This window comes from Indicator indicator, chromosome 26 (assembly GCF_027791375.1).
Source record: "Indicator indicator isolate 239-I01 chromosome 26, UM_Iind_1.1, whole genome shotgun sequence".
Lineage (NCBI taxonomy): Eukaryota > Metazoa > Chordata > Aves > Piciformes > Indicatoridae > Indicator > Indicator indicator.
Window position 1 is genome coordinate 9374921 of NC_072035.1, and position 25346 is coordinate 9400266.

At 42.5% G+C, this 25346-nt stretch overlaps 1 protein-coding gene across 1 annotated transcript; it reads right to left on the reverse strand.

Moving 5' to 3' along the window:
• Positions 1–1120: 1120 nt before the first annotated feature.
• Positions 1121–20272, reverse strand: PPTC7 (protein phosphatase targeting COQ7). Its single transcript, XM_054392700.1, has 6 exons — positions 20053–20272; positions 10353–10532; positions 7413–7611; positions 5158–5281; positions 3093–3222; positions 1121–1785 (listed from the first exon to the last, which is right to left on the reverse strand). Exons 1-6 carry the CDS (start codon positions 20252–20254, stop codon positions 1727–1729), a joined length of 894 nt encoding a protein of 297 aa, XP_054248675.1. The 5' UTR covers positions 20255–20272; the 3' UTR covers positions 1121–1726.
• Positions 20273–25346: the final 5074 nt, after the last annotated feature.

The following is a 25346-nucleotide window of genomic DNA, read 5'->3' on the forward strand; positions in this document are numbered from 1 at the left end:
ATTAATCACTTATTAAAACTGAAATGCCTGTTACAAGCATGATGCATTGAAATAGAGTAAAATGACATGTACATGGTACATGTTAAATGACCTTAAATAAAAGCTTGACATAGTTACGCAAATATACAGTACAAGTCCACAAAAAATTTTCTTTAAACAGGTTGAGGTAACCTCAAACTTAAACAGTTTTAATACAATAAACCAGGTAGTAAAAATCTCCTTTTGAGAGCAGGTAAGATTCCTTACTGACCAAGTTTAACTGCACTCACCTAAACAGCGACATTACCCGACTTTTTATAATATAAAAACATGGCTTTAATTTATTTCTACAGACTTCTCTACCAGCAAAAAAGTTAATGAAAAACTGACCAAAAATATATATATCTTTACAGCTATCAGCTTTTTGTATGAACTTCAGAAAAAAAAGAAAAAAAAAAAAAAAAAAAAGGAAAGCTCGCCAGAATAGGGAAGGGGAGGAGGTGGGGGGAAACGAATGTGAGCTACTGTCATCAGAAAGGAAATGTACTATTGCAAAGTGGCTGTTAGATAACTGTAAACATCATTAAGGTTCATTCCCAGACCCCTCCACTTTCCTCACTGAAATGTATGTTTTTGCTGATGATTCATTAATACTCCACATTTCTGCCCTTGCTGCTGCTGCCCCAGCGTAAGCAAAGAGGTGCTTGTTTGGGAGTCAGATAAGGATCGACTGGACCTATGCTGGTGCAGCATATTCTGTTCTACCACAGTGGGAATGGCAATTATTAACACCAACTAGGGTTCGTTAACAGCAGAATTACCTACCCAAAGCAAAGATGCTCAAGAGTTGAGGATGAGCTGTTCTTTGTGCAACCTCCCACAGCAGCATTGATGCCATGTCACCCCACACTGGCAAGAGGGGTTAAAATGCTAAACGGCCCCAAGCTTTGGCCAGCTCAGCTTTTGGAGACTGAGTTTTAATTTTTGTTTAAAAATAAAAAAATAATAATTTATCCACAGCCAAAACATCCAGATACCAGGCCTATTGTGGACGAATGATCTGCAGAACTTTTAAGATCACAGTTAAGCACCTGGGGGGGGAAAAAAAAAAAAAAAAAAAAATCACAAAACACATCTGCATCCACCTAACTTAAACTATGTTGGTTTGGAATTCCATACTAGAAAAGGCTCTTAGGCTGACACCATGGATGGCAAGAGCAGAATGTTTACAGCAGTTAGAAATCTCCTGAAAATTGGAGCTTGGAAACACGAAACCTCAGCTATCACTGTAACGAGACTACGCTTATGGAACTGTGGTCTGCAACATACCCCCTAACAAACAGTGAGCGTTTCGAGTAAATAGAGTAATATGCCCTCTTGCAGAGGTTGTAGCTATTGAATCTAGTTTGAAAGATGATAACCCAATTCTACTCCTTTCAAAGTCACCTCTCAAAGGCAGAAACAATGTGGGATTGATCCTCCCCCTCTTAACAGCAACGACTAAGCTCTGAAAGACATGCTTCAAGCCTTGAGCTTCTTTATCTCTTGCTGGCAGACAAAGACCAGTGTACTACGAGAGTGGTTCTGAACAAGGACGTCAGTTGTGTCTGAGGACAGGCAACGAGCTCGAGAACTGGCTGCTGAGATCGGCTGCGAAGGAAGAAAGCGATCCTGCCAGCAGGAAACCGTGCGCGTGAGGCTGGGAGCTCAGGGACAACGGAACGTCAGGAGCCAACACGCGGGCAGGTCAGTCTGTGTACTCGGCTACAATAGAAAGAAGGACGGTGATGTCATCTGGTTTTCCCCCTGTAAGGAAAGAGAAGTAAAACCAATTCATCAAATCCAGCCACAGCAGCTCATCGTCTGATCATTCCCTCATGGAAAGCTCTTGAAAAAGGCAGTTTCAATATTCCAAAGCTGATTTGCATAGATAAGAACTCTGCTCCCTCCACCTGCTTTCCAAAATGCAGCTGTAGGGAGCAGTAATGTTGAACACAGCCAATGAGTGCCCTCCTCAGCTACAGGAGATCACAAGCTGCTAAAAGGAGGGCAAAACCTCGAATGCTCCAAGCCAGCAAAGCTTTCTGCTCTGTGTTCTGACAGACTACTTATTTATTGAACAAATGTACCAAAGCCTGCCACTGCTTTGGTACAAGCTCCTCAGGAATTCCGACTGTAAATCAAATACCTCTTTGTCATCTTCTCCAGCACTACATTACTGCATCTTCCTAAAACCTACTGAACATTTTTAGCAGTTACTTTTCAAACCTCCACAGCCAGAGCAGCATACTCAGATCCTGGAGAAATGGCTCAGGGAAGAGTTTTTTTTGTTATGGGCTCAGTTCTGCAGCATCACTGCAGAATGACTGAGCTTTGTAACCACAATGAGCCTAAGCTTTATAGACAGTGGCTCTAGCCCAAGGAGAGATGCTTAAGAGTATTGCAGAAAATCCCACTCTCCCAATAGATAATGAGAACATCTTCACCAGAATTATATTTAAAGAGGAAAAAAAAAAAAGAAGAGAAAAAGCAAGATGTTTGATAGGGCTCTGAACTCTGCCAGGTGTTACTGTCTTCCTGGAGCACAGGAAGTAGAACCAATGGAGAGGTCAGGAGGGGGATACTAACGATACAATGCTCAAAAATTTCAACCCCCAAAAAACCCAAACCACCAAAGAGTGGTCAGAATCTGGGCTACAAAGCACCAACAATGGAAAACCTTAAAATAAAACCAAAACCCAACCCCCCCTACCCACAAAACTAGCTCCAAGGAACAAGACAAGCAGTTTCCCCAAGCACCCAGACAGCTTGTGCCAGGCAGGATTCCTGGGGCAGAAGTGTACATACTAGATAAAAAAGTCCAATGGAAAGCCAGAGTGCTGCACTCTCAGCATTCCAGCTGCTTCCCCATGGGAAGCTTCTAAGCAGTGGGGCCTGGGCTGACTCATGTCAGGAGCTGGGGTCCCTGCCAAACCTTGGTGCTCTCCTGCCAACCCCAGCCCTTAACACTCTGTTTTCCTATCAGATTTTGGAACGACAGAACTTCACTTTGCTTGAGATTTCTCAAAGATAGCAGCAGTGGGTGGGGGAGAAAAAAAAAAAACAACCCTTACCTCTCACGTTCAATCCATTGTCACATGCAAACTGTGCAAATGGCGACATGTAAGTGGGATCATATGCCAACTCGTGAGCTTGCTCAGCAATGCTTCTGGCAGTCTGCTGTATACTCTCATAGTTGGAGTTCTAAATTGATGAGGAAAAAGTTTATTCTTGTAAGAAAGTCATCTGGTAGTTGTTTTGCTGCTGTTTGTCATTTTTAGAGACTCCCAACTGCCAGACCCCTCTCTCAGATGAGAGCACTAGTTGGCACCTTTTCCAAAGGGAACCCTCCACGACATTTTGGGAGGTTTAAGTTTGGGTTAGAACTGCAAATCCTCAGGTGAAGTCCAGACCTCTACTCCCTACCAGGAGCTACAAGACTTGGTTTTGGAGGATCTGTACAATTTAGAAACTCAGAAGACTAATACTACAAATAGCCTGAACAGTCTCATTTCAGGGAAGCAGGAAATTTGACAGCTCCCTAACAGATCCCACTGACAGAAGCAGCCTTCCCTCGCAGCAGGCTCTGCTTAAGTAATTGTGCTTTACCTTGTATCACAAGTTTTACTTCTCTGACCCTTTTACCCAAATTGACACGAGCACATGTGGGAAGAAGGGGCACTTTAAAAATTAGATGAGAAAACATTTACTGAACACACAAACTTTCTACTAACTGCCTTTTCAGTGCCTTTTAAAAATTCTGTTTCAGCAACTCTGCTGCTTTACTCCAAGGCTTTTCTTACTCAAGCCAACAGGACATGACAACCAGCCACTGCTCCTTGTTTGTAACGATTTTAAAAGGCCCTATCAGCGCAAGAGTCTTCCTCGAGGTTTTGGGAGTTCGCAGGCAGTTACATGATTAACTTTGGCTGAACCTCCCGGGGACCTTCAGTGCCTTTCCCAAGCACGCCAAAAGGTGGAGCTCAACGTTCTTCCACAAGGGAATTCCACTTCCAGTGTTCACCCAGTAACCTCACCTCTGCACAGCAAAGGGAAGGGGGAGCACAGCAGGCAGGGGTAGGACCTGGCCATAGCATGACATCGCACTGGCCAGCCAACAGGCCACCAGGCCCTCCGACCCCTGACAGCGAGTCAATGGTCTTCAGTGCAGTCAGTACCTTTGCTAACCGGATTAAAGCCCCTGGGACAGGCTGTGCTCACATTTTCCATTTCACAGCACAGCTGCTCAATTTCAGACCTGAGTATCTCATGAGGGCAGAGGGGCAGTGGGGACTGCAGGGAGGGGGAAACACCAGAGACTGCCTGATGGGCAGAGGCCTCTCAGACATTGTGTCTCCAAGGACCCATTCCCTGTCTGACACCACCTTTTTGTAGCTGCAGGATAAGAGCAGACAAAATTCTTTTAAACCACACTATAATTCTGTGTGTTAACCTTATTTGCATTTCATAAACTCATTTCCTCAAGAAGGTTATACATATTGATATACCCTAAGTATACTTTCCTTTCTGTAAAGTAAATAGCCTTAAGCTAAACGTTCCCATCCCAATTAAAGTATTTTAATGCACTTCTACTATTTAGAAAGAACATTTGTGGTCACTAACTGGGAAAAGTTGCCAGAAAATCTGTTTTACAGAACATTAAAGATTTTCAAGCAAACACGACCCATGCTACTTTAGAATTGCCGGGTTACAATCCTCTAGAAAAGCTTCTGAATATTTTTAAGTGTGTAGCTCCCTCCATCAAACAACTCCTGAGACAATGATGCATTTTCATGTATATAAACCACAACCTGCCAAGAACAGATAAACACAATGTGTGAGCAGCTGGCCAAGGGTGCTATTGAACATTTCCCCCTCTCCATCACTAGTTAGTGACATGGGACCAGATGCTGCTATGGGAATTTATGTCCAAGCTGCTGCTTCTGGATTCAGCCTGGCTGCAGACCCAGGAGACAGCCAGCATCGCTTTTATGTCTGGTATTAACTGAAAAGCCCGTGAACAACAGCACTTTGTGGTGGGTTTTTGTATAGAACACAGAATTTACATGTATAAAAAGGGATAGCTACAAGGGATAAGCAGGGCAAAAGATGTGAGAGATTCAGAACGCACACACTCACCTTGAGCTTTTTTAACTCCTGCAGAATCATGTAGTCAGGCATGTTGTCAAACAGTCCGTCTGTCGCAGTCAAGATAATGTCTCCAAGTTGGACATCAAAAGAAGTACTATCAGCAGCATCAGGGCTGTGAAGACGACAAATGTGTTAAAGAACCAAACTCCAGTTCACCAAGACACCCAGCAATGTCAAACTAGCACATCAACAGCCTTTGTCCTTCACTACAGTTATGTGTTGTAGTGTAAAAGAAAGAACTAATCATTAACTGGAGCTTTTGCACCAGGGTGGTTTGTCAAGAAAGCTACCACAGAAGGGTGGCTGCAAACATGTACTGTTCCAGCTGTTGCTGCACTGGAAGGACAATTCAGGACAGCAATGGTCAAAATACTTCAGGATTCTGAATCACTGCCTATAATGCAATGGAATATGAAACACATCCGGAAACCACCACCAGGAGACCATGGCCTCTTGGGTCTATTCATGTCTAACCCATTACACAATACCAAGGGAGTAAAAAAAAAGTATTTAAAAAAAAAAAAATCTCTATTTTGGTCACGAATATTGCTGCAAGACCTGACTCTCAGGAGCAGTGTAACAACAAACCTTTCATTTGTAGATTCTTCAAGGGTCTTTAAACAGGAAGAACCACTGCATCAAAGCCTTGAGCAACCTGGTGTAATAGGAGGTGTCCCTGCCCATGGCAGGGGAACTGGAACTAGATGATCTTTAAGGTCCCTTCCAACTCAGGCCATTTGGCTATGCACAGCTGCTCTGCTCAACTGATCTATAGCTTCAGGAAGGTTAAGAGAGTGAAGATTCCTGAATGCCTATGCCCATATATAGCTAAACTGAACGTCTAACTGGGACAACCAATGGAAAAAAAAAAAAGGTACTGGAGAAGCCTTTAGACAGCACAGATGAGTACTAATTAACGTCAAGAAGAGCGCAGAAACTAGCCAGAGAGCTATAATCATGATTCAGAATTGAAGTGTGGGAGCTCATTTATCTTGTGCTTTCCTCATTAAGTGATGACTCAGATGACTTTGCTTTCCTGACTTCTCCTGGCCATTATCAATTCACCTTGTGCTTTTTGTTTGTTGCCTTCCCAGAGATAACACAATCTCAGAAAAAATTAGATTTTTTACAGCTCTGGAATTTCAAACAATCATTTAATTTTAGTCTAATAAATAGGTTGTATTATTTTAGTGTTCTAATTTCTGAGTTCTTCCCTAGCTTCCTCGATGGAGTCTGATGATCTAGTAAGAAAACCACATGCATGAAAGGTCAGGAGTTTCAACGACGTAACCAAAGTTTTCAAAAAGCTATTTTGGCACTGAAGTTATAACCTTGACTGCACCAGCCCTTGTATTTCCTAGAATCACTTATGTTGGAAGAGATCCTTAAGCTCATTGAGTCCAAGCCTTGTATCAAAACCTTACAATGCCTATTGGATTCCCTGTGTAGCCTGGCCACTCTGAGGACATCTCTATCACCTTCCTGCACTCCGAAGAGGCCTATCACTTTATCTATGTATAGCCTTTGCTTCAGAGCTGTATTTTAATCCATATTTGAAAGCTGATTTTTTCTTCAACTTTTAAATGAATTTTCCATTACTGGTAAGCCTTCACAAGTTGGATGATAGCTTGGTCTGACATTCTTAGTACGCAAGACACAAGTACAAGTCTGCCTTTGAAGCAGCTCATTGCTGTGAACAGATTGTCCTTTTCCAATACTCTCATTCCCAGCTTGGTGTTCCGCCAAAGGTTTTTTTTTTGCTGGTTTTGGTCAAATACAATATGCTGTGGGAAACACGAGTTACAGTCACATGTCCCTCTGCTCTATTCTTCAAGTGCTTGCTACCTCACTGCCAAGATATCTAAATTAGCGTACTCCAGACCAGTCTCAAGAGAGCACAGACAGGGACTGGGAACGAAAGCTGGTGGTGAGACCATACAGGGTGATCAACACATATACCAGCTGCAGTCTTGTTTTACAGCAGCTTTACTGAGCAGCAGCTTTCCATGGGTTGGAACATGCCTGGTGCACACCACAGACTATGGGAATGGATGAAAAATCATTAGCCCAATCAGCTCAGAAATGCTGCCTGTGCAACAGCACACAACGTTTCAGTACAAAGAGAGAAATGTTCACGTTACCTCAAGACAAGGGAGGAGGCAGGTATAGGATCCTTTGTCTGGGACCTACTGGGAGCTGATCACATCTACAGATTAAAAAATTAAGCTTCTCTCACATCTTACCTGTCACTTAAGACAACTCCTTCTGCTTCTGGTGGAGCTATTGACAGTTGGAACGGAGTGTTGAAGTAATGCTGCTGCTCATCAGATCGATGGACTACTTCTCCTCCCCTGACCACCAAAAATCCAGAATCTCCCAAGTTTGCTGTATGTAAACGGTGACTTGTTCTGTCCAGAACAACTATACATGCTGTGCTGCTTCCTGCAGACAGAACAGTAACTGAGTTAGCCCTGCAGAAAACGCTTGTTCTTTCACTGATTTGATTGTACTCCAATTAGTCACATATTCACCACAACTTACAAGAGAAGTGAAAATACTCAATAATGCCAAAATTAATACATGCTAAAACCAGCAAAATGCTAGAAATCCCTACAACACAAACTATGATTTTTTGTGCAGAACTTACTTTTTCTGCTTTGATTTTGGTAAACACATTATGCTGACAAACACCTGGTTTGTTCCACTTTATTTACAGTTTTCCATCCCACCATATGTCAGCACATTCTGCTATAGGACTGGATTGACAGAACTCACATAAAATACTGAAATTCCTAAATCATGGAGATAATAGAATTCTAGCAGCATCCATACAATGCTAGGTGCTCTCCATACAGTTTCACTCACCAGCTATAAATAAACCACACCAAGTAAAGAACTGCTTGCAATTAAGTATTAGGTGTTAATGTGTGACTCTTGTCAGAAAATTAAAATGCTTTTCCCTCTAGTGTGGGTCTGTGGAGCTACCTTCATGTTTAAAATAATAATAAATCCTGTCATGTCTTCAGGATATAACTTTACAACTTTAAAGAAAACATGTTTCAGAGACAAATACAGTTCCAGGTCAAAGAAGGACAGGACAGAAAAATGTCTACTTGTCAACCATGCTCAGAACTATCCCAGCCATGCTTGAGGGCATTGAGGAATTCTTGGGTCATTCACTGGGAAGGAGCCACCAACTGTGCTTGGTTGCAAGCCACAGAACTAATTGTACTGCAAAGATACCCATCCACAGACTATGTCCTTCACAGCAAACAGCCATCACTTTCTGCAGACAGGACAGCATAGCCACCTAAAAGAACTGTCATTCCTTTCATTTCCTCCTTTGAAGAATGTGAAATAAAGCTAAAGCATTACCTCACATCTACCTCCAACCTAAGCCCCCATATCACTGGCTGGTTCATCTTCTATCCTAGTGTCCTTCCAATGGAAGGTTTTCCAAGAAGAGCTATACACTGGACAAACCACAAGCTTGCCATAGCTACGCTTACAACCAGGCTTGCTAGTGCCAGTCCAGCTGGCTTGGGACATCACCTCTTCCAGATGTTTCCCTTTCCAGTACAGGGAGTTCCCTGTGACATATTTGCACTTCACTTCTTTGCTAATAGATGCATAGGACCTTCTCCACTCTCACTGAATGACAAGTCAAAGCAGTATCTTAGGAAATCCTCAGATTTGATGTGGCAGTATCCAAGATTGTTCTGCCACTCAAGAACAGTGTTTAGACAACAAGTGGCACAGTTTTCTCCCATTTCAATTCTATTTTAAAATACTGGCTAGATTCAATTCTGATGTACTTAAAGAGACTTAAAACACAACAGCAAGGAAAAGGTATTGCCTAATGAATCCTCCTTAATAAAGTCCTCTCCTTTCACTTTATTTTAAAAATAAAGTGAATTGCTCTGTTGTGGCAATTCCAGAGTTTTATTTCTCCTTCTAAAAATACTGTTCTTGGTTAAAGGAGAAACACTGAGGATCATTAGTTTCAAATTCTAACTCTATTAGCAGAGTGTAACCAGGAGGCCATGTGTGGAATGCAGATCTTGTGACTCAGCATACGCTGCTTTTCAGAACTGGAAAGGTCAAGCCAAGCAGGGCTGCCTCCCTCTGCAGAGCCCTTGGAAGAGCTCTCATCAGTGGCCCACTTTGTAGATCACTTACAGCCTCATCTGCTTTACACAAATAAGCACCACTAACCACACAGAATCCTAATGTAATTACTGACTACAGCTATTTTAGTGAGACTTAAGGTCACTTCTGAGGTTTGAACCTATTCTTTAGGCATATAATGTGAGAACATCTGTTCCCAAGCTCAGCAGACAAGTTAAATATAGCTTACACAGCACTCTTCTGGCACAGAAGCTTAAGGTCAGGTGAGAAGCATGCATATCACACAGGGCAACACTTTCTTGGTGCCTAAGAGGTCACATGCCCTTCAGAAAAGTCTTCTGTTAGCAAGGTTGGCAACTGAGGCCAAACCTTGCCCCTCTACCTGCTCACCATTCCCAAGGCAGCTAGGTGCCCTGCCTAAAAATCAAGTCTGACAGAATATTCAGCTTCCTTCCAAAAACACTCAAAAACCAAAACAAAAAACCTGTAATGAATTCCCCTCACAGAATTATAAAAATAATACACAGTAGCAGTGATATAAACTGCTGAAGTCAACCAGTTCAGTTTGGAGTTTATTGGACATAAAAGGCAAGAGGAGCAGTAAGGCAGGAAGGAACAGAACTGCATCCAGTTATCGTCAGAAAGTATTTTTGCTTGCAGAGCTTAAGCCACAACCAAGTTTTCAACAGAGAACAGTTATTTATACGTACATAACAGAGCAGGAGCACACATGCCAGAGCGTGCAGAGCTCATTTTGCAAGCTCCCTGCAACCACTGGTGAATTACCACCCTTTTGTGTTTGCATTTTATATATATATATATATATATATATTACACACACACGTAAATATTTCCTGCACTTCTGAATCAAGTTTTTAAAAGTACAAGAGAAATTAAGGATGTTACAGCAACTACATTCCTGGTTTTTTTGGTTAACTAAGGTCTAACTGCCTGCAAATTTGCTGCAGAAGCTGACAGCAGATTTAAGCAACCTTGACCAAGTACACGTCTAGACAACAAACAGAGATCCCAGTTATTGATGTTTGCTGTCTTACCAAGCAAAGGTACTTTGTTCTGCAGCAGCTCACAATAACCTGCGGTGAGGATCCCAACAGGATTGCTTGGTACAAACCGTCCTTCTTTAACTAAACGTTCACAAGTTCGCATTAGAGTCCCTGAGAACTGAGAAGGGTCAACCCCATAGTCTCTCCAGCCACCAACGCCATCTGCTACCCCTAGAAGGAAACAGAAAACAAGAGTTAGATGAAACAAAATGGCTTTCAAAACAAGGTTTTTAGGTTTTGACATCACTTATGATATTCAGTAGCTAAAACGTATGACATAGCACCTGCTTGAAACACATTCTGGATTAAGAAAAACAAACTTTTTAAGCATTAAAGACAACTTCTGACGTCAGCTCCCATACAAACCTCTAAATATCATCTGAATTGCTGAAGAAGAGGTCAAAATCTAGTGGTGAGAACTCCACAAGGAGGCTGACTTCACCAGAGAACAAGGAACGGGGAATTTGGTAGGACGAGGGGGATTCAATCCCATTAACCTTTGACTAGCCCATTAAAAAGGAAGAAGTTTTATTAGTTTTAAATGTGAAGTTGTCAAGATTAGGTAATGCAGAAGTTAAACTCTTCCACACTATTCAGCAGCCCAAGTTTTTTTCTCAAGCTACTTGTTCCTATGAAGGATAATGTTTTCTACTTGGTAATCTCCATTTCTGTGGAACCTAAACTCCCATTTTAAAAGTGTATTCAAAAAAACACCTAACCAACACCATTTTGGGCCCTACCACTTTCAAAGAGTTTGCTGCTTACAGCTTCAGCCAAGCAAGAGAAAAAAAAAAACTAAGATCCAGTCAATTTTCATTCAGTTATTCAAAACAACCTAGATATCACAAAAATCAGACACAGCTCTGCCACAGCTTGGGAAGAATCTGAGGCAAAAAGCAAAGACAGACAGGGAAAGGTGGGGTGCTCAGGGGGAGACAAGCAGCAAATATGCTATTCTGTTGGCCATTTGGCTGAAATATTTTGAACTTCCTCAGATGGCCTTACTGATAAAAGACTGCCTGAAGGTATTATTTATGAAATAGAATTATTTCTTCTTAGAAATTTTGCCCAAAATCTTTTTGATCCTCAGCATGTGAAGGACCAATCATTCCAGGCACAGGTTTCCATGACGTAATAAAGCTAAAATAGGATGTTCACGATAAAACACAAAGAACCAATTTCAGAGCTCAGACTGTGCTGAAGCACAACAATCCCCTTAGAGGAAAAAAAAAAAAAAGGCTACTATTAGCAAAGGCACAAAAATTTGACTGAGAAGGTAAAACCAAGTTTGCCTCATCTACAAACGCCCTTCACATCGGACACCATCTGAAACTGAGACGGAAGGTTTAGAGCTGACCTTGGCATGAACTATAATCTGACAGGAGGTTATAGCCAGATTCTGAACAGCCTATCAACATTAATCAGATTTCTCCCAAAAATAGTGCACAACCTTTCAGACACCTGCTTTGCCCCTTGGCTTTCTTAGAAGAATGCTGGAGGAAGGTAGATCCCTGTATTCACCACTTCAGACCAGACCCTGGGAAGAAGCTCCTGCAAAAGCCACCCTAGAATTCTCAGAAATGCCTTTTCTGGTTTCTTCAAGAACAATCTAATCTAATCCTCTACAGGTCCCACAACTTCAGGTTAATACTAGATTAACCCTTCATTTTCTGCTGCCACAGACAAAGAGATTATTGAGAAAAAGTTGTAGATACAGAACTTCAAATAGACACTAAACTCCAGTTGAGATATGACACTTGCTCTACATGAAGTTACCAGAGGAGTGGCTCTTAAGACGAATGCAACCCAGAGGTACCTAGGTTTGCTGCACTGCTGTGCTGACAACAGGGTTAACACAAGGAGAAAATAATGTTGGACAAGTACACTCCAAAGATTTTGGCTCCTAAGGTGGTTACAAAACAAGCTCAGCAGACAATATGGAGTCCCCTCAAGCAATCAGCAAACCATTTTTGCACTATTGTCTTGGGAAATACTTCTATAGGAACACTACAGCATTAGTACAGAGTACAAGAAAGCTGTCATGGCAAGCACCTGAGAAGGTTAATTACCAAAATCTATTTCAAGTTTTAAAGCAAAAATAAGAGCATGCCACCTGATCTTTGCTCACTTCTTACTCCAGGGCAGATCTGAATCCATAATCATGGCAGCACACTCCATACTCTATCTTGAGCCGTGAAACAGCTTTGTCTGCCTTTCTTCCTGTCTGCTTTCAGCAAGCTATAAACAGCTTTATGTACATTCTGCAAGGGCCTTCCAAGACAATCATCCTCTAGATGGCCAACAAGTAGGTCCTACCTTTGCTTTGCACCACACTTTCTCTGCCTAACAATCAACATAGTACTTGTGTGTTCCTGCTGGCAGAGGAGCACCATGGTCACGAGAGGAGCACCATGGTCACGAGTAGACCCCACAGTATGCAATACCTCCACAGCTCTTCAGCTCAGGTACCACCATCTATTTCTTGTCCTTTCAAAAAATGGACAATGTAGGGTTTTTGCAACAGTTTGGGGGTTTTCCCTGTCTTTTTCTTTTCTAACAGACCAAAAAAAACACTAAACACCACCACCTGTATCTCTAAAAGGTGCTAAGTCAGTAGACTTAGTTTAAGCTAAACGACCTTGTTGGCTTCCAAAGCATGGTTTATAAAACACTGCCAGAGCAAGCAAATGCTTCCTCCTGCTTCAGCACAGAGCCAGCAATTCCTGCTGCCACCAACATCAAAGCACATTCAAGAAGCCCTGTTATCTCCCAGAAAACACCTCCGTAGATCAGTTATGCCTTGAAAGAAGATTTTTAACATTTCCCAAGATCTTTATTTATCCTGTCCTATCTGCAGCATGGTTATAGTGTCTTTACATTCCTCGTTCTCAATACAAACTGAACAGTTTCAAAGAAAAGGAATGTGTGATTTAAAAACAAACTAAATAAATCAGTACTGAAATACATGAAATGTAAATGAGAATAAAGTTTACAAAAACTTTTTGATATATGATATACAGGAAACTAGGAGCAAAAATATTTGTGAGATATTTCAAACTCCAGAAGTGGCAAGAACTGAAAACTCAACTGATAAAAATGGACAAGCTTTTTTTATGTACTAATGTGTTTCCTTTGTCACCAAAGGAAAATTCAAAGGTGCTTCTACTAGCAGCATCACTGTTAAGGAATAAAGCCAAGCTCTATTCAAGTATATTATTTTTGTTTCCATCTAAGACAAAAAAAAAAAAGTAAATATTCAAAATAATTACTGTCTCAAGTTAAAATGATTACTCAAGTTTTCATTTTCTCTCATTTCACCATAAAACATTAAATACTGTTTTCTAATATCCACCATTTAACTTAAAATCTTAATCTTACAAAAGCAGAATAACAAGACATTTGAGACAAACTGAGAAGAACTCCTGAAATGGAACTGTACACAATCCTTGATTTCTTCTAAGCCATTCAGTAAAACAGAAACCATATTTCTTTGGATATTCCCGATTCAAGCCCATGCAGAAATTATCCAAAGATCCCAGTGATACAATGGAATGGCTGTGGCAAGATGAACCACCACCATAAATAACGCAATTGGAAATTTCACAATAAATTACTTCAAAACAAGAAATACTTCTCAAGTATTTAACTTTCCTAGGGAGACTTCTCAAAATCATTGGGAGTTAACTCTCCACTACGTTGCCTGCTGCTGGGAAAAAACACAAATACTACTGCCAGATTAAATATTTGCTGCATGTGTCAGTCCAATAACTGGCTCTTTCTAATTCCTGATTCAGTGTATCAAGATCTGCCAGGGGTCTGGGAGACAGTTTTAATGAAGTTTCCAAAGCACAAGTGACTCCTGCTGGAGCACTGAAAGGGAGCAATTGAAGATACCAGGAACCTGGTTAAAATGTATTTCGAAATGCTAAAAGCACCTTGGGATAAACTACCAGTTGAAATGTGAAATTTTGACTGCCTGCACCTAAGAGGTTAACTGCAAAGCCCAGGGAACAGCTAGCACTGGACCTAGCAACATGCTTCTCACTGCACCCTTCTGTAAGCCACATCCAGATGTTCTACCTAGTTCAGAGCAAATATAAATGCAACAAGCTTGAAGTTCAGAACAAAATTATAATAATCAAACCCTGCTCCATATAAATAATGTTATGAGTGGAAGTTAGCTGGCAACCTGCCATTGGTCAGAGTCCAAAAATATCCCCCTGTCCCCAAAATCTCTTGAAATAAGAGTATTTTCAAATGTTGCATCAGCTAAGAATCATCAGACACAGAAGCACCAGGCAGGCACACAGGTGCCAGCAGAAATTGCTTTTGCATGGAACCACAATTAACTTTGTAAGACACTCCACACACCCTACTGAACTTACCATTTCTTGAGATCCTTACCCAAAGTAGAGATAAATTACTCACAGAAGAATGTATTTGTGTCTGAATTTATCTAGCATCAAATAGAGAAGAAAGGCTAAAATGTTAACCAAGTGCAATCTGCTGTACTACACAAGTCTGAAATACAGCACCTTGTCAACATATCAGAACTGAGATGAACTGATTTCTTGTTTTATCAGTAATGAGATAAATCTCACACCCAGACAGGTTCTCCACCCGAAGCAAGGCACATGCTCAAATCTAGCACTAACTCTGAGCAGCTTCACAGGCAGCAGGTATGCAATCAAAATGTTACAGCCAAATGGTGTCTATCCCCCACACAGGTTTCGACACAGAACTAACCTGGATAAATACAAATCCCTAAAGGCTGATTGTGTGTGACAGATAACCAGCTGCAGAAGGAAAGGTTACTTATTCATACTACATTTCATAACTTACAGTAGACCTCTAAAATAAGGGTGCTGGAAGAGTAACTGGCTAAGTGACAAGGAACAATAAGTAAGAAGCAAAGTGAAAGATGATGTTGAAGAACAAACTGAAGGAGGAAGAAGGAAACTGACAAGATAAAAATCGTGCATCTGCTTCCAGGAAAAAGAAGCAGTTATTTTTCCCTTCTTTTCCCCCACTACAAATACATTGTTGTTCCTGAAACAAGTTTTTAACAGGTAGATCTCTTACCTATTTTATTTAAGCCTGAGAAATGGCTCAGTGGATTTGAGGAGCTACAGGAAAACCACTACTAGTGATTTCTGAAAGTTTTGTAAAGGTTTTCCTGCTCTAGCTGGAAGATGTCCCTGTGCACTGCAGGGGGGCTGGATAGGATCACCTTCGAGGGGCCCTTCCAACTCGATGCATTCTACATAGTTAGAACCATTTAAGCTATGATGGTGCTGAGCAACCATGGAACTTATTTTCATAGCTGACACTAGGCCCTTGGACGATGAAAAGGGACAGGTACTGCAGACAGACATCAGCCCAGCTGTACTGAAATTACTTGCAGCCTGAACAATCTCAGGCTCACAATATTAATAGTGTGGAGGAACTAAAGTAAACAGCAGGAGATCTTCACAACATTTCCTGCAACACAGGTATGATTAATGCCTCACCTAATGTGCTGTGTCCAGCTCTGCTTATTTCCTTCTGTGATTTCTGACAGAACCTGCTTTTTGTTCAAGCTAAGATCTGTGTATGAGTGGAAAATTCTGCTCTCAACATGTATTGATATTACTTCAGTGTTCAACTGCCAATTCTGATCAGGATAGGTTGTGTGCAGTGCTCTTCCAGAAACTTTGGTTAAGAATAATAACCAGACTTTAGTTTCATTCTCAGAAAGAGACCCACCACATTTCTAAGAGGTTACATTCAATGCTGCTTAAGAGCAGCTCTGCTGACATTTGGATTAAGCTGTATTGATAAGAATGTCCTGTCAGTGAATACGAATGTTAATGGCGACGTTTCTCAACCTGTAGGTTCTCCACAAGTGACAGTACTTAGGCCCCCATGTTAAAGTTTCATTTGGTCTATTACAAACTAACATACACAGACAATTTTTTTCAGATGATTGACTACTCCTCCTAAGGTATCCTGAGTTCTCCCAAAGCAGGTAAAGGCTACTCTGAAGCAAGCAGACCTGTCTCCATCAGTGTGATAAGACAACAAGCTCTTCAGTAGATATGATACCAAATAAACCACTTAACATAGTCTTGTATGACCTTCATGCATCAAAGTAAGAATCGCTTCCTCCTCTATAGTTGCCAGAACAACCTTGACGTTTCATCTACAAATCCTTTTACGTTTTGTACTTAACTTATCTTGACGACAGTGAGACTAATAATATTCCAAGGGAGTTTTAAAGACCTCCTACACAGGCTGCTGACAAACTCAATTTTGAAATAAAGAGCAATTCCCTTCAGATTAGAGTAGCTGCCCCACAACACTTTCCCTCCACTCCTAAATGAGTTCAAAAATCAAGATTTGCAGCAGATGGAACAGTTGTCAAATTTTAACTTTGCAGTGGACACACAGCATCCTGCTGCCAGACAGTTTTTGATCCTACTACTGCTGGAGGACAAAAGTAGTTTGAAAGACCAGTCAAGTCACACTGGCTACACCCAAACTTATACCCAGTACAGACATTGTATAAGTGATGCTGTCACAGGATGCACATTGGTTGCTGTCATGTTTCAATAATGAGTCACACAACAGCTTGGAAAATCCATAAAAAATTAGCAAAGACATCGGAGGCATTCCTGATAAGGCAGGAATAAGCAAGAAAAGGCAGATCCCAGCAACAGAAAGAACAATCACCAGCATGAGACATCTCAAAACTTATGAACAAGTTTCAATATTTAGTTTTCTTAAGTAAGTGAAATGCTTAAATAAAGTGCCCAAGTTAATTTTAAAAATTTTGCTCCCTGTACATTAAAAATTCTACTCATGCTAATGAGGGGAAACCAGTGGTGCCAGTTTCTGAAGAGTTTTTTTCAGCTTTGAAAACCAGTATTTCTGTCCTCAAAAGTTACACAGGCACACCTTAAGATGTGAAGTCTACAAAGTCTCAAGCAGATATTTGAATATTCTGAGGATCTGGCCAACCAAGACACTTGGCAGCGAACATACAGAAAAGTACAATATGGTACAAGCAGCAGCAAAACGGAAACATTGGCCTGAATCATAAAGCTCTAGAGATTAGCATTAGTAAAGCCATTTCCTTTTCTCAGAGTGATCCCAGAAGAAACACTCTGGTTCCGAGCTTCTTGTTTCTCCCTGAGCTGAGAATGGGGAAAAAACGTGCAAATTTAACAGGTACATCCCAGACAAAAGTAAAAATAAGAGACAAAAGGACTCAAGTACACCAATAAGAGGCCTTATCAAGCCTTTAACAACTATGGGAGGACCGGAAACAACATGAATCTTCATAAGCTTTCTGATGACCTTAGAACCAAGCACAGGTTAGAAGACACTTGAATTTTCAGCCTTTAGACTGTACAGCATACATCTAACAAAAGAAGTGTTTAGAATTTTTGTATCTGATGTAAATACACTGCCTGTCAACTTTTGTTTGACCTAAGAAAATCCCCAAGCACTCATGCCAAACTGCTGGGAGTAGCTCTTTCACTGATACACCACACCCAGATCCATCCTACACAAGCACACTTCCCATAGATTGGTTAGAAAGGACTGGCAAGAAAGAATTTGATATTAATTATCTGGCCTGGCTTTGTCACCAATAACTACCAGGGCAGACTAAATCTAAGTAATACACTTGAAATGTCCTGTTCTCTAAAAGCACTCCTGCTGCATCCAGTGTTCACTTTGGCTAAAACCACCTGAGCCTCTTCATTAAACTAACAATGAAAAATGAGGCCTGAAATTTGTTGAGGAAAAGCTAGGCAGGCATTGAGTTAGTACTAAATTTATGAAGGTCCTGAAAAATAGGCACAGAACATGAGATCTGTGGTGAAAGTACGAGGAATTGAAGGAAGGAAAACGCTGGTGCTGAAACTCATTTTGTGGCAGTGTAAAAAGGCTGGTTGAGAAAGGGAGAGGCAAGAGATGATCATAGTAGCAGAAACAAGGAGAAAGCTACTGTCTGTAAATTTAAGAACTACAGATGAGAAAGCATCAAGTTAGACTGCATCAAAACCCATCCTGAGCGTTACTGCTTGCAGAACATAGAGTGATCATGGGGTTTTGGGTGGGGGGAGGTGTTGAAAAGCAATGAAGAACTAACATAAAAAGAGCCTTATAGGGAGAAAAAACAACCTGCAGCTTTTCTATTTATTTTCTTTTTAGTACTCAAGACATTCTGATCTGAAGCCTTCACTGCTGTTTTATCCTTAAGTGGAGTTACAATTCTGTTTGTTTGCAAGTTGCCATGAAAATCAACGCAAAGACCAACTCAGAAATGCAATTCTCTGTCAACTCCAGCAGAAAAACAAGACAAGCTGTAGGTCCACATATGGCAATTACCAAATATGGCCAAAACCCCCTAAACATCATTAAATGGGCACTAATCCACCCGCTTTCTCCATGCAAAGAGTCCACCTATAAGTAAAGCAGATTCTGCATTTCTCTTAAGGGCAAATACCGATTGCTCAGTTATTTATCAGTGCTGGCCTAGTATGAACTTTAAAGGCCGCCAGCCTTAGTCACATGTTGAAGTAAGACTGTCCAGCAGTTAATTCCAACAGGAAAAGAAAGTTTCTCTGGAACATGCACAACAGAAATGCTTCAGAGTATCTAAAAATGCATTGACCAGTTTGTCATGTCTCATTGAAAGCCGTAGCATCACCCTTAGGGTAACAGCTCTCTCAGAAACATGAGCAATATTGTTACCTAGCACCAACTTAGCCTGACAAAATGCCTCAGCTACATTAAAACAGCAACCAAAATATGGTGACAGCACCAAATAGTGAGAACCGGCAAGCACTGTCACATCATGAGACACTGCAGGGCAATCCCACCAGTTTTAAATTTAATAAATAAATAAATAAATTAGGGCAGAGGGAGGAAGGTTTTGTTTGTTTTTGTTTTTTTTTTTTAATGTCAAAGTGTTAGTGAAAATTTAGTTCTGCCACTTGCTCAAAAACTAACTTTAGCAGAGCATCAGTTACACAAATTCAACCTTGGCTGCACAGTAAAAAGGTCAAGCATTGCCAAAGCCACGGTGGTGCTAAACTGAAGATTCCATTGATTACCTGTAATTATTCACTACTTCTAAAATCTGAACCCTTAAGATTCATTTCACATGTGAATCCAAACCAGAGAGTGCAACCAGGGCAGAACAAATAACTGAAACTGAAGTTTGACATTTGAAACCAGCCTCAATGTCACTTTGCCTTTCACTTGACAAGGACACAGCTAAAATCAGGAAGTGTCCGTTTCAATGGTCCTTTATGTAGCAATGCAATACATATACATGGGGCTTGGTTAGTTTTAAAGTGAAATGCACTACAGGCTGTTTCTCTGGCTGTCGAAGCCACTAGGCCTTACGGGCATCTACAAGCAGAAGTACCAAGGCTGGGCCCCGACACCTGGCACTCACAGCACCCATGCCAAAAGGGGACTGAGCCAGGTGTGCGCCGAGCAAACAGCACAAAAGCTTTCGTTTGAAACAAAAAAAAAAAAAAAAGAGAAAGAGAGAACTCATACTGACATTTACAGGCGGAACCGGCTCCTTTGTCTGCGACCAAAGACTGAGCCGCTTCGCCATGTGCGGCTCAAGGGGAGATCACGACGCCAACGCCACTTCGGCACCCCCCAGCCGGGCCCCGCCAGCACTTACCCAGCACATCTGCCGTGCGATGCCGGGCCACGAAGCAGGCGTCGTCCCCGTAGCACATGCCTTTCTTGAGGATGCCCTTACGGAAATCTTTGCCAAAGCCACAGCTGGCTGTCACCAAGCTGTAGTCACGGGAGTCGGTCTGCGAAAGGCCGCCCAGGACTGCCCGGGCTACCAGCCTGCCATACGAGAGCACCGAGAACATGGCGTGGGGAGCCCAGCAGCCGAGAGCCAGGAACGCGGGGAGCCACCGGCGCAGCCGCCTCCTGACCTGCGAGCGCCCGCCGCAGGGCGCCAGCCTTCCGCTGCCCTCCGGCCGGCTCGTCTCAGCCCCGGCCGGCTCGCCTCAGCCCTCGTCGGCCCTCGCTAACCTCTCCTCGGCCCGAACCGGCCCCTCTCCCTCCCCCGCCGCGGGCTGCCTCGCCCCTCCGGGCCGGCTCCCACCCTCACCCCCGCCGCCCGCGCTGCCCCACACGCCCCACGCGCCGACCCCTCACGGTCGGGTCTGAAGGCAGCGCCCCCGCTTTCTGCGCTTCTCCCCACACTTTCTCGCCTCCCCCCCCCCCCCCCCGAGGGGGGCTCTAGCTGCTCCCCGACCGGCTGGCGCTGCCCCGCGAAGGCCTCCAGACGCCCTCCCGCCGCGCCGTAGAGGTGGCTCGGTCAGAGCCGCCGGTGCCCGCTGCGCCGCCCCCACACCCCGCCGGCCGCAGCCGCCATCTTGGCCGCGCGTGCTGAGGCCCCGGCACTCGGCAAACGAGGGGGCGGGGAGGTCAGCCCCGCCCCGCCCCCAGCGCGCTTGCGCGACAAACGGTGGCCGTTCTCATTGGCTTCCGGCAGCGCTTCTTTTGCATGCTGCGGAACAATAACAGCGGCCGCCTCCCGGCAGCCCCTGTGGTGGTGGCGGCGGCTGCGGCACGGCTAGGCTGAGTGGGGCCTGGTCCTCCTGGAGCCCAGGGGAACGAACTCTCAACGGGTCTGGTGGTGGGGGTCAGGAGACGGGTCTCCAGCTTGCTGCGGTTTTACCTGTAATTATTGCAATTAGGTTTTCGACACTGGGACAACCGAGGCTATGCCTAACCTAGATACTTGACCTCCACGCCCATATCGGGCCGCGTGTCTGGCATGCTCCAAATAACTCGAAAGGACTCGGTGGCCGTTTGTACTTTCTGGCTATTACGGACGGTTATATGAGTCATGGCACGCAAAAAATTATTTTTAAAGGGCAACTCCTCATGTTTTCCCTGAAAGGGTGCAGCTGGGGACAGAGCCAGCTCACTACAGCATCTGATGTTTTGTGGTTTCTGTGGAAATCCATGAAAGTGCAGAGTTCTAATCCATTTTAGGTAGGAGACATGAAATGCCAAACAAAACCCTCACCAGACGGCCATACTATGCAGTAATCACACACACAAAAAAACCCACTAAAATAACTTTAATTGCAGGTGAGCATGATACAAAGGCAGTGAGCTAGCTTTCAGGTGTCCTTTTGGACAATTTCAGAGATAGCAACAACTTCAAAGCATCAACACTTTAAAGACCCACCATGTTCAAAAAGATCTTAATTCCCTTTGCATCTGGGTTTTCCATGCTGCTTGGGGGTGTACAAAATGGCTCATGTCTTTAGAAGTTTCCCCGCAGGTAACTGCACAACGTGCAAATTCATGCATGCACAACACGTAAAGAAGCTGCTGCTGTGTTATATAACCCGAGGTAGGTAAATAACAAAACAATAGGCAGGGGTAAATGAAGCAGAGGTAGGTGTGAAACCTGAACCCCAAGCTGACTCCAGTGAAAGCAAAAGCTCTGTGGCATATTCCATGGACCCAACCCACAGGGCATGTTATTGGAGCTCCTCATTATAACAGCATTACAAGACAGCATTTCACTTGCTGTCTAACAAGACAATATTCCTCCCATTTCAACTGCTAAAGGCATAAGCAGTGCATGAAAATTTTCCTCCTCAAGCTGAAATAATACCCAAATTGACTTTAAAAAGTATTCTGCCTGTTAGAATGGGGAGAAAGAAAATACAGGGAACACAAAAAGCAGCCCAGGCCTGGTGAATTAGGAGAATCATGCAGACAAATTTGCCAAGGTGCTGGAGATAAGGGTGTGCTGCTGCCAAGGCCCATCAGGGTGTGTGAGGTGACAAACTATTGACAAGGTGGCTCTCCTCAGCAGCAAACAGTGCTTCCTCACCCCCTCCCATATCGCTAGCAGGAAAGGGAAACACATACTTCCCCCTACAGAGTCATTCTTTCCCTCCACTCATTCTTCCTCCTTTTCTACATCCCTTCTAAGTTTAAGTCCAGCCTGGCCTAAGTAATTTTTGTTTAGCATAGCAGATTTCCATAATGGCTGCAATGCCAGGGTGCCCTGGGACAGCTTGGTTAGTACAAGGTGATCTGTCCTACACTAGCTGGGTGTGCATTGCCTCTTAACCTGTGATCTCCCACCACACTTCCCACTAAAACCAAGTTCCTGTGCCTCATCTGTGTCCCAGAGCTGGATGGGACACTCTCCAGACTGCTTTGCCAATTAGCCATGGCTCATAGATTGAGAAACTTGGCAGAGCATGACTCTGTGTTTGGGTACTGGCTCTCACACCCAGGCATGGCACAAGTAGTTCATATTCCTCCTTCCCTGGTCACCCACCCAGACAACCAAGAAAGACTATATGATTTACATGATAATTAGTAACCTTTGCTGAACTCCTTCACTGCTGCATAATGACACTGAATCCGTATTAAAAATTGCAATTGGTTTTCATTCAGAGGATCCCTTGGCTCCTGTGAGGCAAAGAACAACCATTTTGAATTAAATAGGACAAAAACTGGTCTTCCCCACAGCTCAGTACCAGTTCTAGCAGTTCTCCCTGTAAATCCCTCCCAGTACATGCCCTGCTGTCTCACTCAGTATTATTCTTCTACCCTGAGGGTAAATATCCTGACAAGTGATATTTGTTTAAAATTCTCAAAGGCACAAATTTGGCACAAAAACTGGGCCAGAGGGCATCTCCCTGGTTACTGCAGCTGGGTGGAATCTTCCCACCTCAAAGTCCAAGATCCATTTGCATCATTTCAGCTGCAAAACAGAAGGAACTCTTCCTGCTGGGCTTACTCAGCCAGCCTGATAAACGTAAGGGAGCGCTCAGCAGAAGTGCTGTGCGATGTAATCGACCGTTGGAGGCACAAACAGTTTTTCAGCTCGTATTAAGACTGATTCACTTGTAGCTGACGTCAACCTTCCTCCCTGGTACCTCAGCCTTGGCTTCAGAGTATGATAAATATTACCTGTAATGCCATCTGCTGTACAGAGACAGCCCAGGCTTCGCACTATTTATTTAAGGGCTAATGCTGTGCTCGACCAGAATGCAGTTTATTTCAGCTTGGTTTGACTTTGTTTCGACTCTAATTAAGAATGCCTGTCCACTTGATTTTCTAAAGTGATCTGTCACCAAGCAAAACCAATGTTTGCCTTGAAAAAATGGAGTTCAAGCAGCATAGTTAGAATCAAACAGAAAACCAGTGTGGAAAAGATGACCCTGGACTTCTCCACATGGAAGAGTTGAGAGAAGATGTAGAGTCAGAAGATCACCATCTCAGGATGGGGAACTAGGACCTCCCAAATCTTGGCTGCCTGAAATCCTGGAGACCTGATTGATTTTCTGTATCAGTTTCTCCCTCAGTTCATTTAGAACCTTACCCAAGCCATACAGCTTCTCTATAAAATACAAAATATTATAGTTTAATGGTGACTCCTGACTTCTGGTCAGTGGTAAAATTGTTTTGAATGGCATCAAGCTGAAAATACAGATATAGATCAAGTAATGCCCATACAAATGCTTCCTTGTAGGACTTCCTCCTCGTTTTAAAAGTTTAACAGGAATGATACCACTTCCTAGAGAAGCTCTTTCATGGTATTAACTCTGCTGAGCATTTTTTATTACTGAAAACTTTCTAACACTCCAGACATTTAAAAGCCTTGTACGTGCTGTGGTTCAGAAAATACACATTCAACTAGTAAATAGCTTGAGCAACTCATCCCTCATTATTTAGGAAGACCATGGTTATTAAGCCAATTCTACTCTTAGTTTAAATGTCCAAAGTTAAAATTAAATTCTTCAATCAAAAGGATATTTGTCCATGGGCAGAACTTCTGTCATTGTCCTGCTACGGAGAAACATGTTGGCTTTGCCAGTTTACTAAGATTTGTGTGTTTGTAGCTATGTTCAGGACAAATAGTGCACAGCTCTGAAAACTCCACTGTCTTTTGTTCTGAGGAAGAGCAATAATTTTAGATGTGCAAAAGTAACTAAATAATTTAAATCTCAATTTTAACAGGGAAGGGCTGTGGTGAGAGTTATATAGTTAAAAAATAAAATCCAACTGAATTATTAAGCTAGGATGAGAGAAAATGAAATATAAGCAGTGCTTTTTGCTTAGTCTTAGCATTTCATAAAGATACCTGTGCTAGTTTTATGTGTTCATAATCAGATACTTCTACTGCTGTTACTGCACTTGACAGGACTTAATCCTGCCATGTTTGGATTGCAAATGCCATGCTACAATGTTTAAATGCACATCAAAATCTTGCTGCTTAAAACAGAATTAAAATAGTAAAACAGCAAATCCCTTAACATGTTTTTTAATAGACACAATCTACTGCATCTTAAACTGCTTGAATTTTCATTTTATCAGCCCTCCCACATAAGGACCACAGTGCCCTTTATCATCATTAATTAGCTCATGGTGACAGGATAAATGAAAATCTCTGTGATGGAGAATATGCATTATTTATCAATGTCCTGATCTTGCCCTACACACTCTGGAGTTTCCTCTTTGGAACCTGCTTCAGAAGCCTAACACAAAGGTGGTTTTGTGGTGGTAGGATTTTTCAAATGTTTTTTCTTATACTTAGCTTTTGTCTTGCCTTTCTTCTCTGAATGAGAAAGGTGGGGGGATTTCTGTCTTTACATTGCAGAGATTTTACATCTTTCAGGGATTTACTTACTGTGTTCTGTTTGTGTGGGCACATTTCTAGAAAGACTTGGTGACTTTAGTGAACTATCACATCCTAGAGTTAAGGAATTCAGAGTTAGTCACTTAAACATTAATAATGAGAAAACTGAAATGACACAACAGCTACATTCATTGTATCCTCATACATTGGAGATGGGTTTAGGTGAACTGTTGGTCTGAGGAAAGCCCTAACTTACATCTGAAATAAAGAAAAAAACATGAAAAAAAAAAAACCAACAGATTAATTACATTATACTTTGCTACTGAACAGTTGCC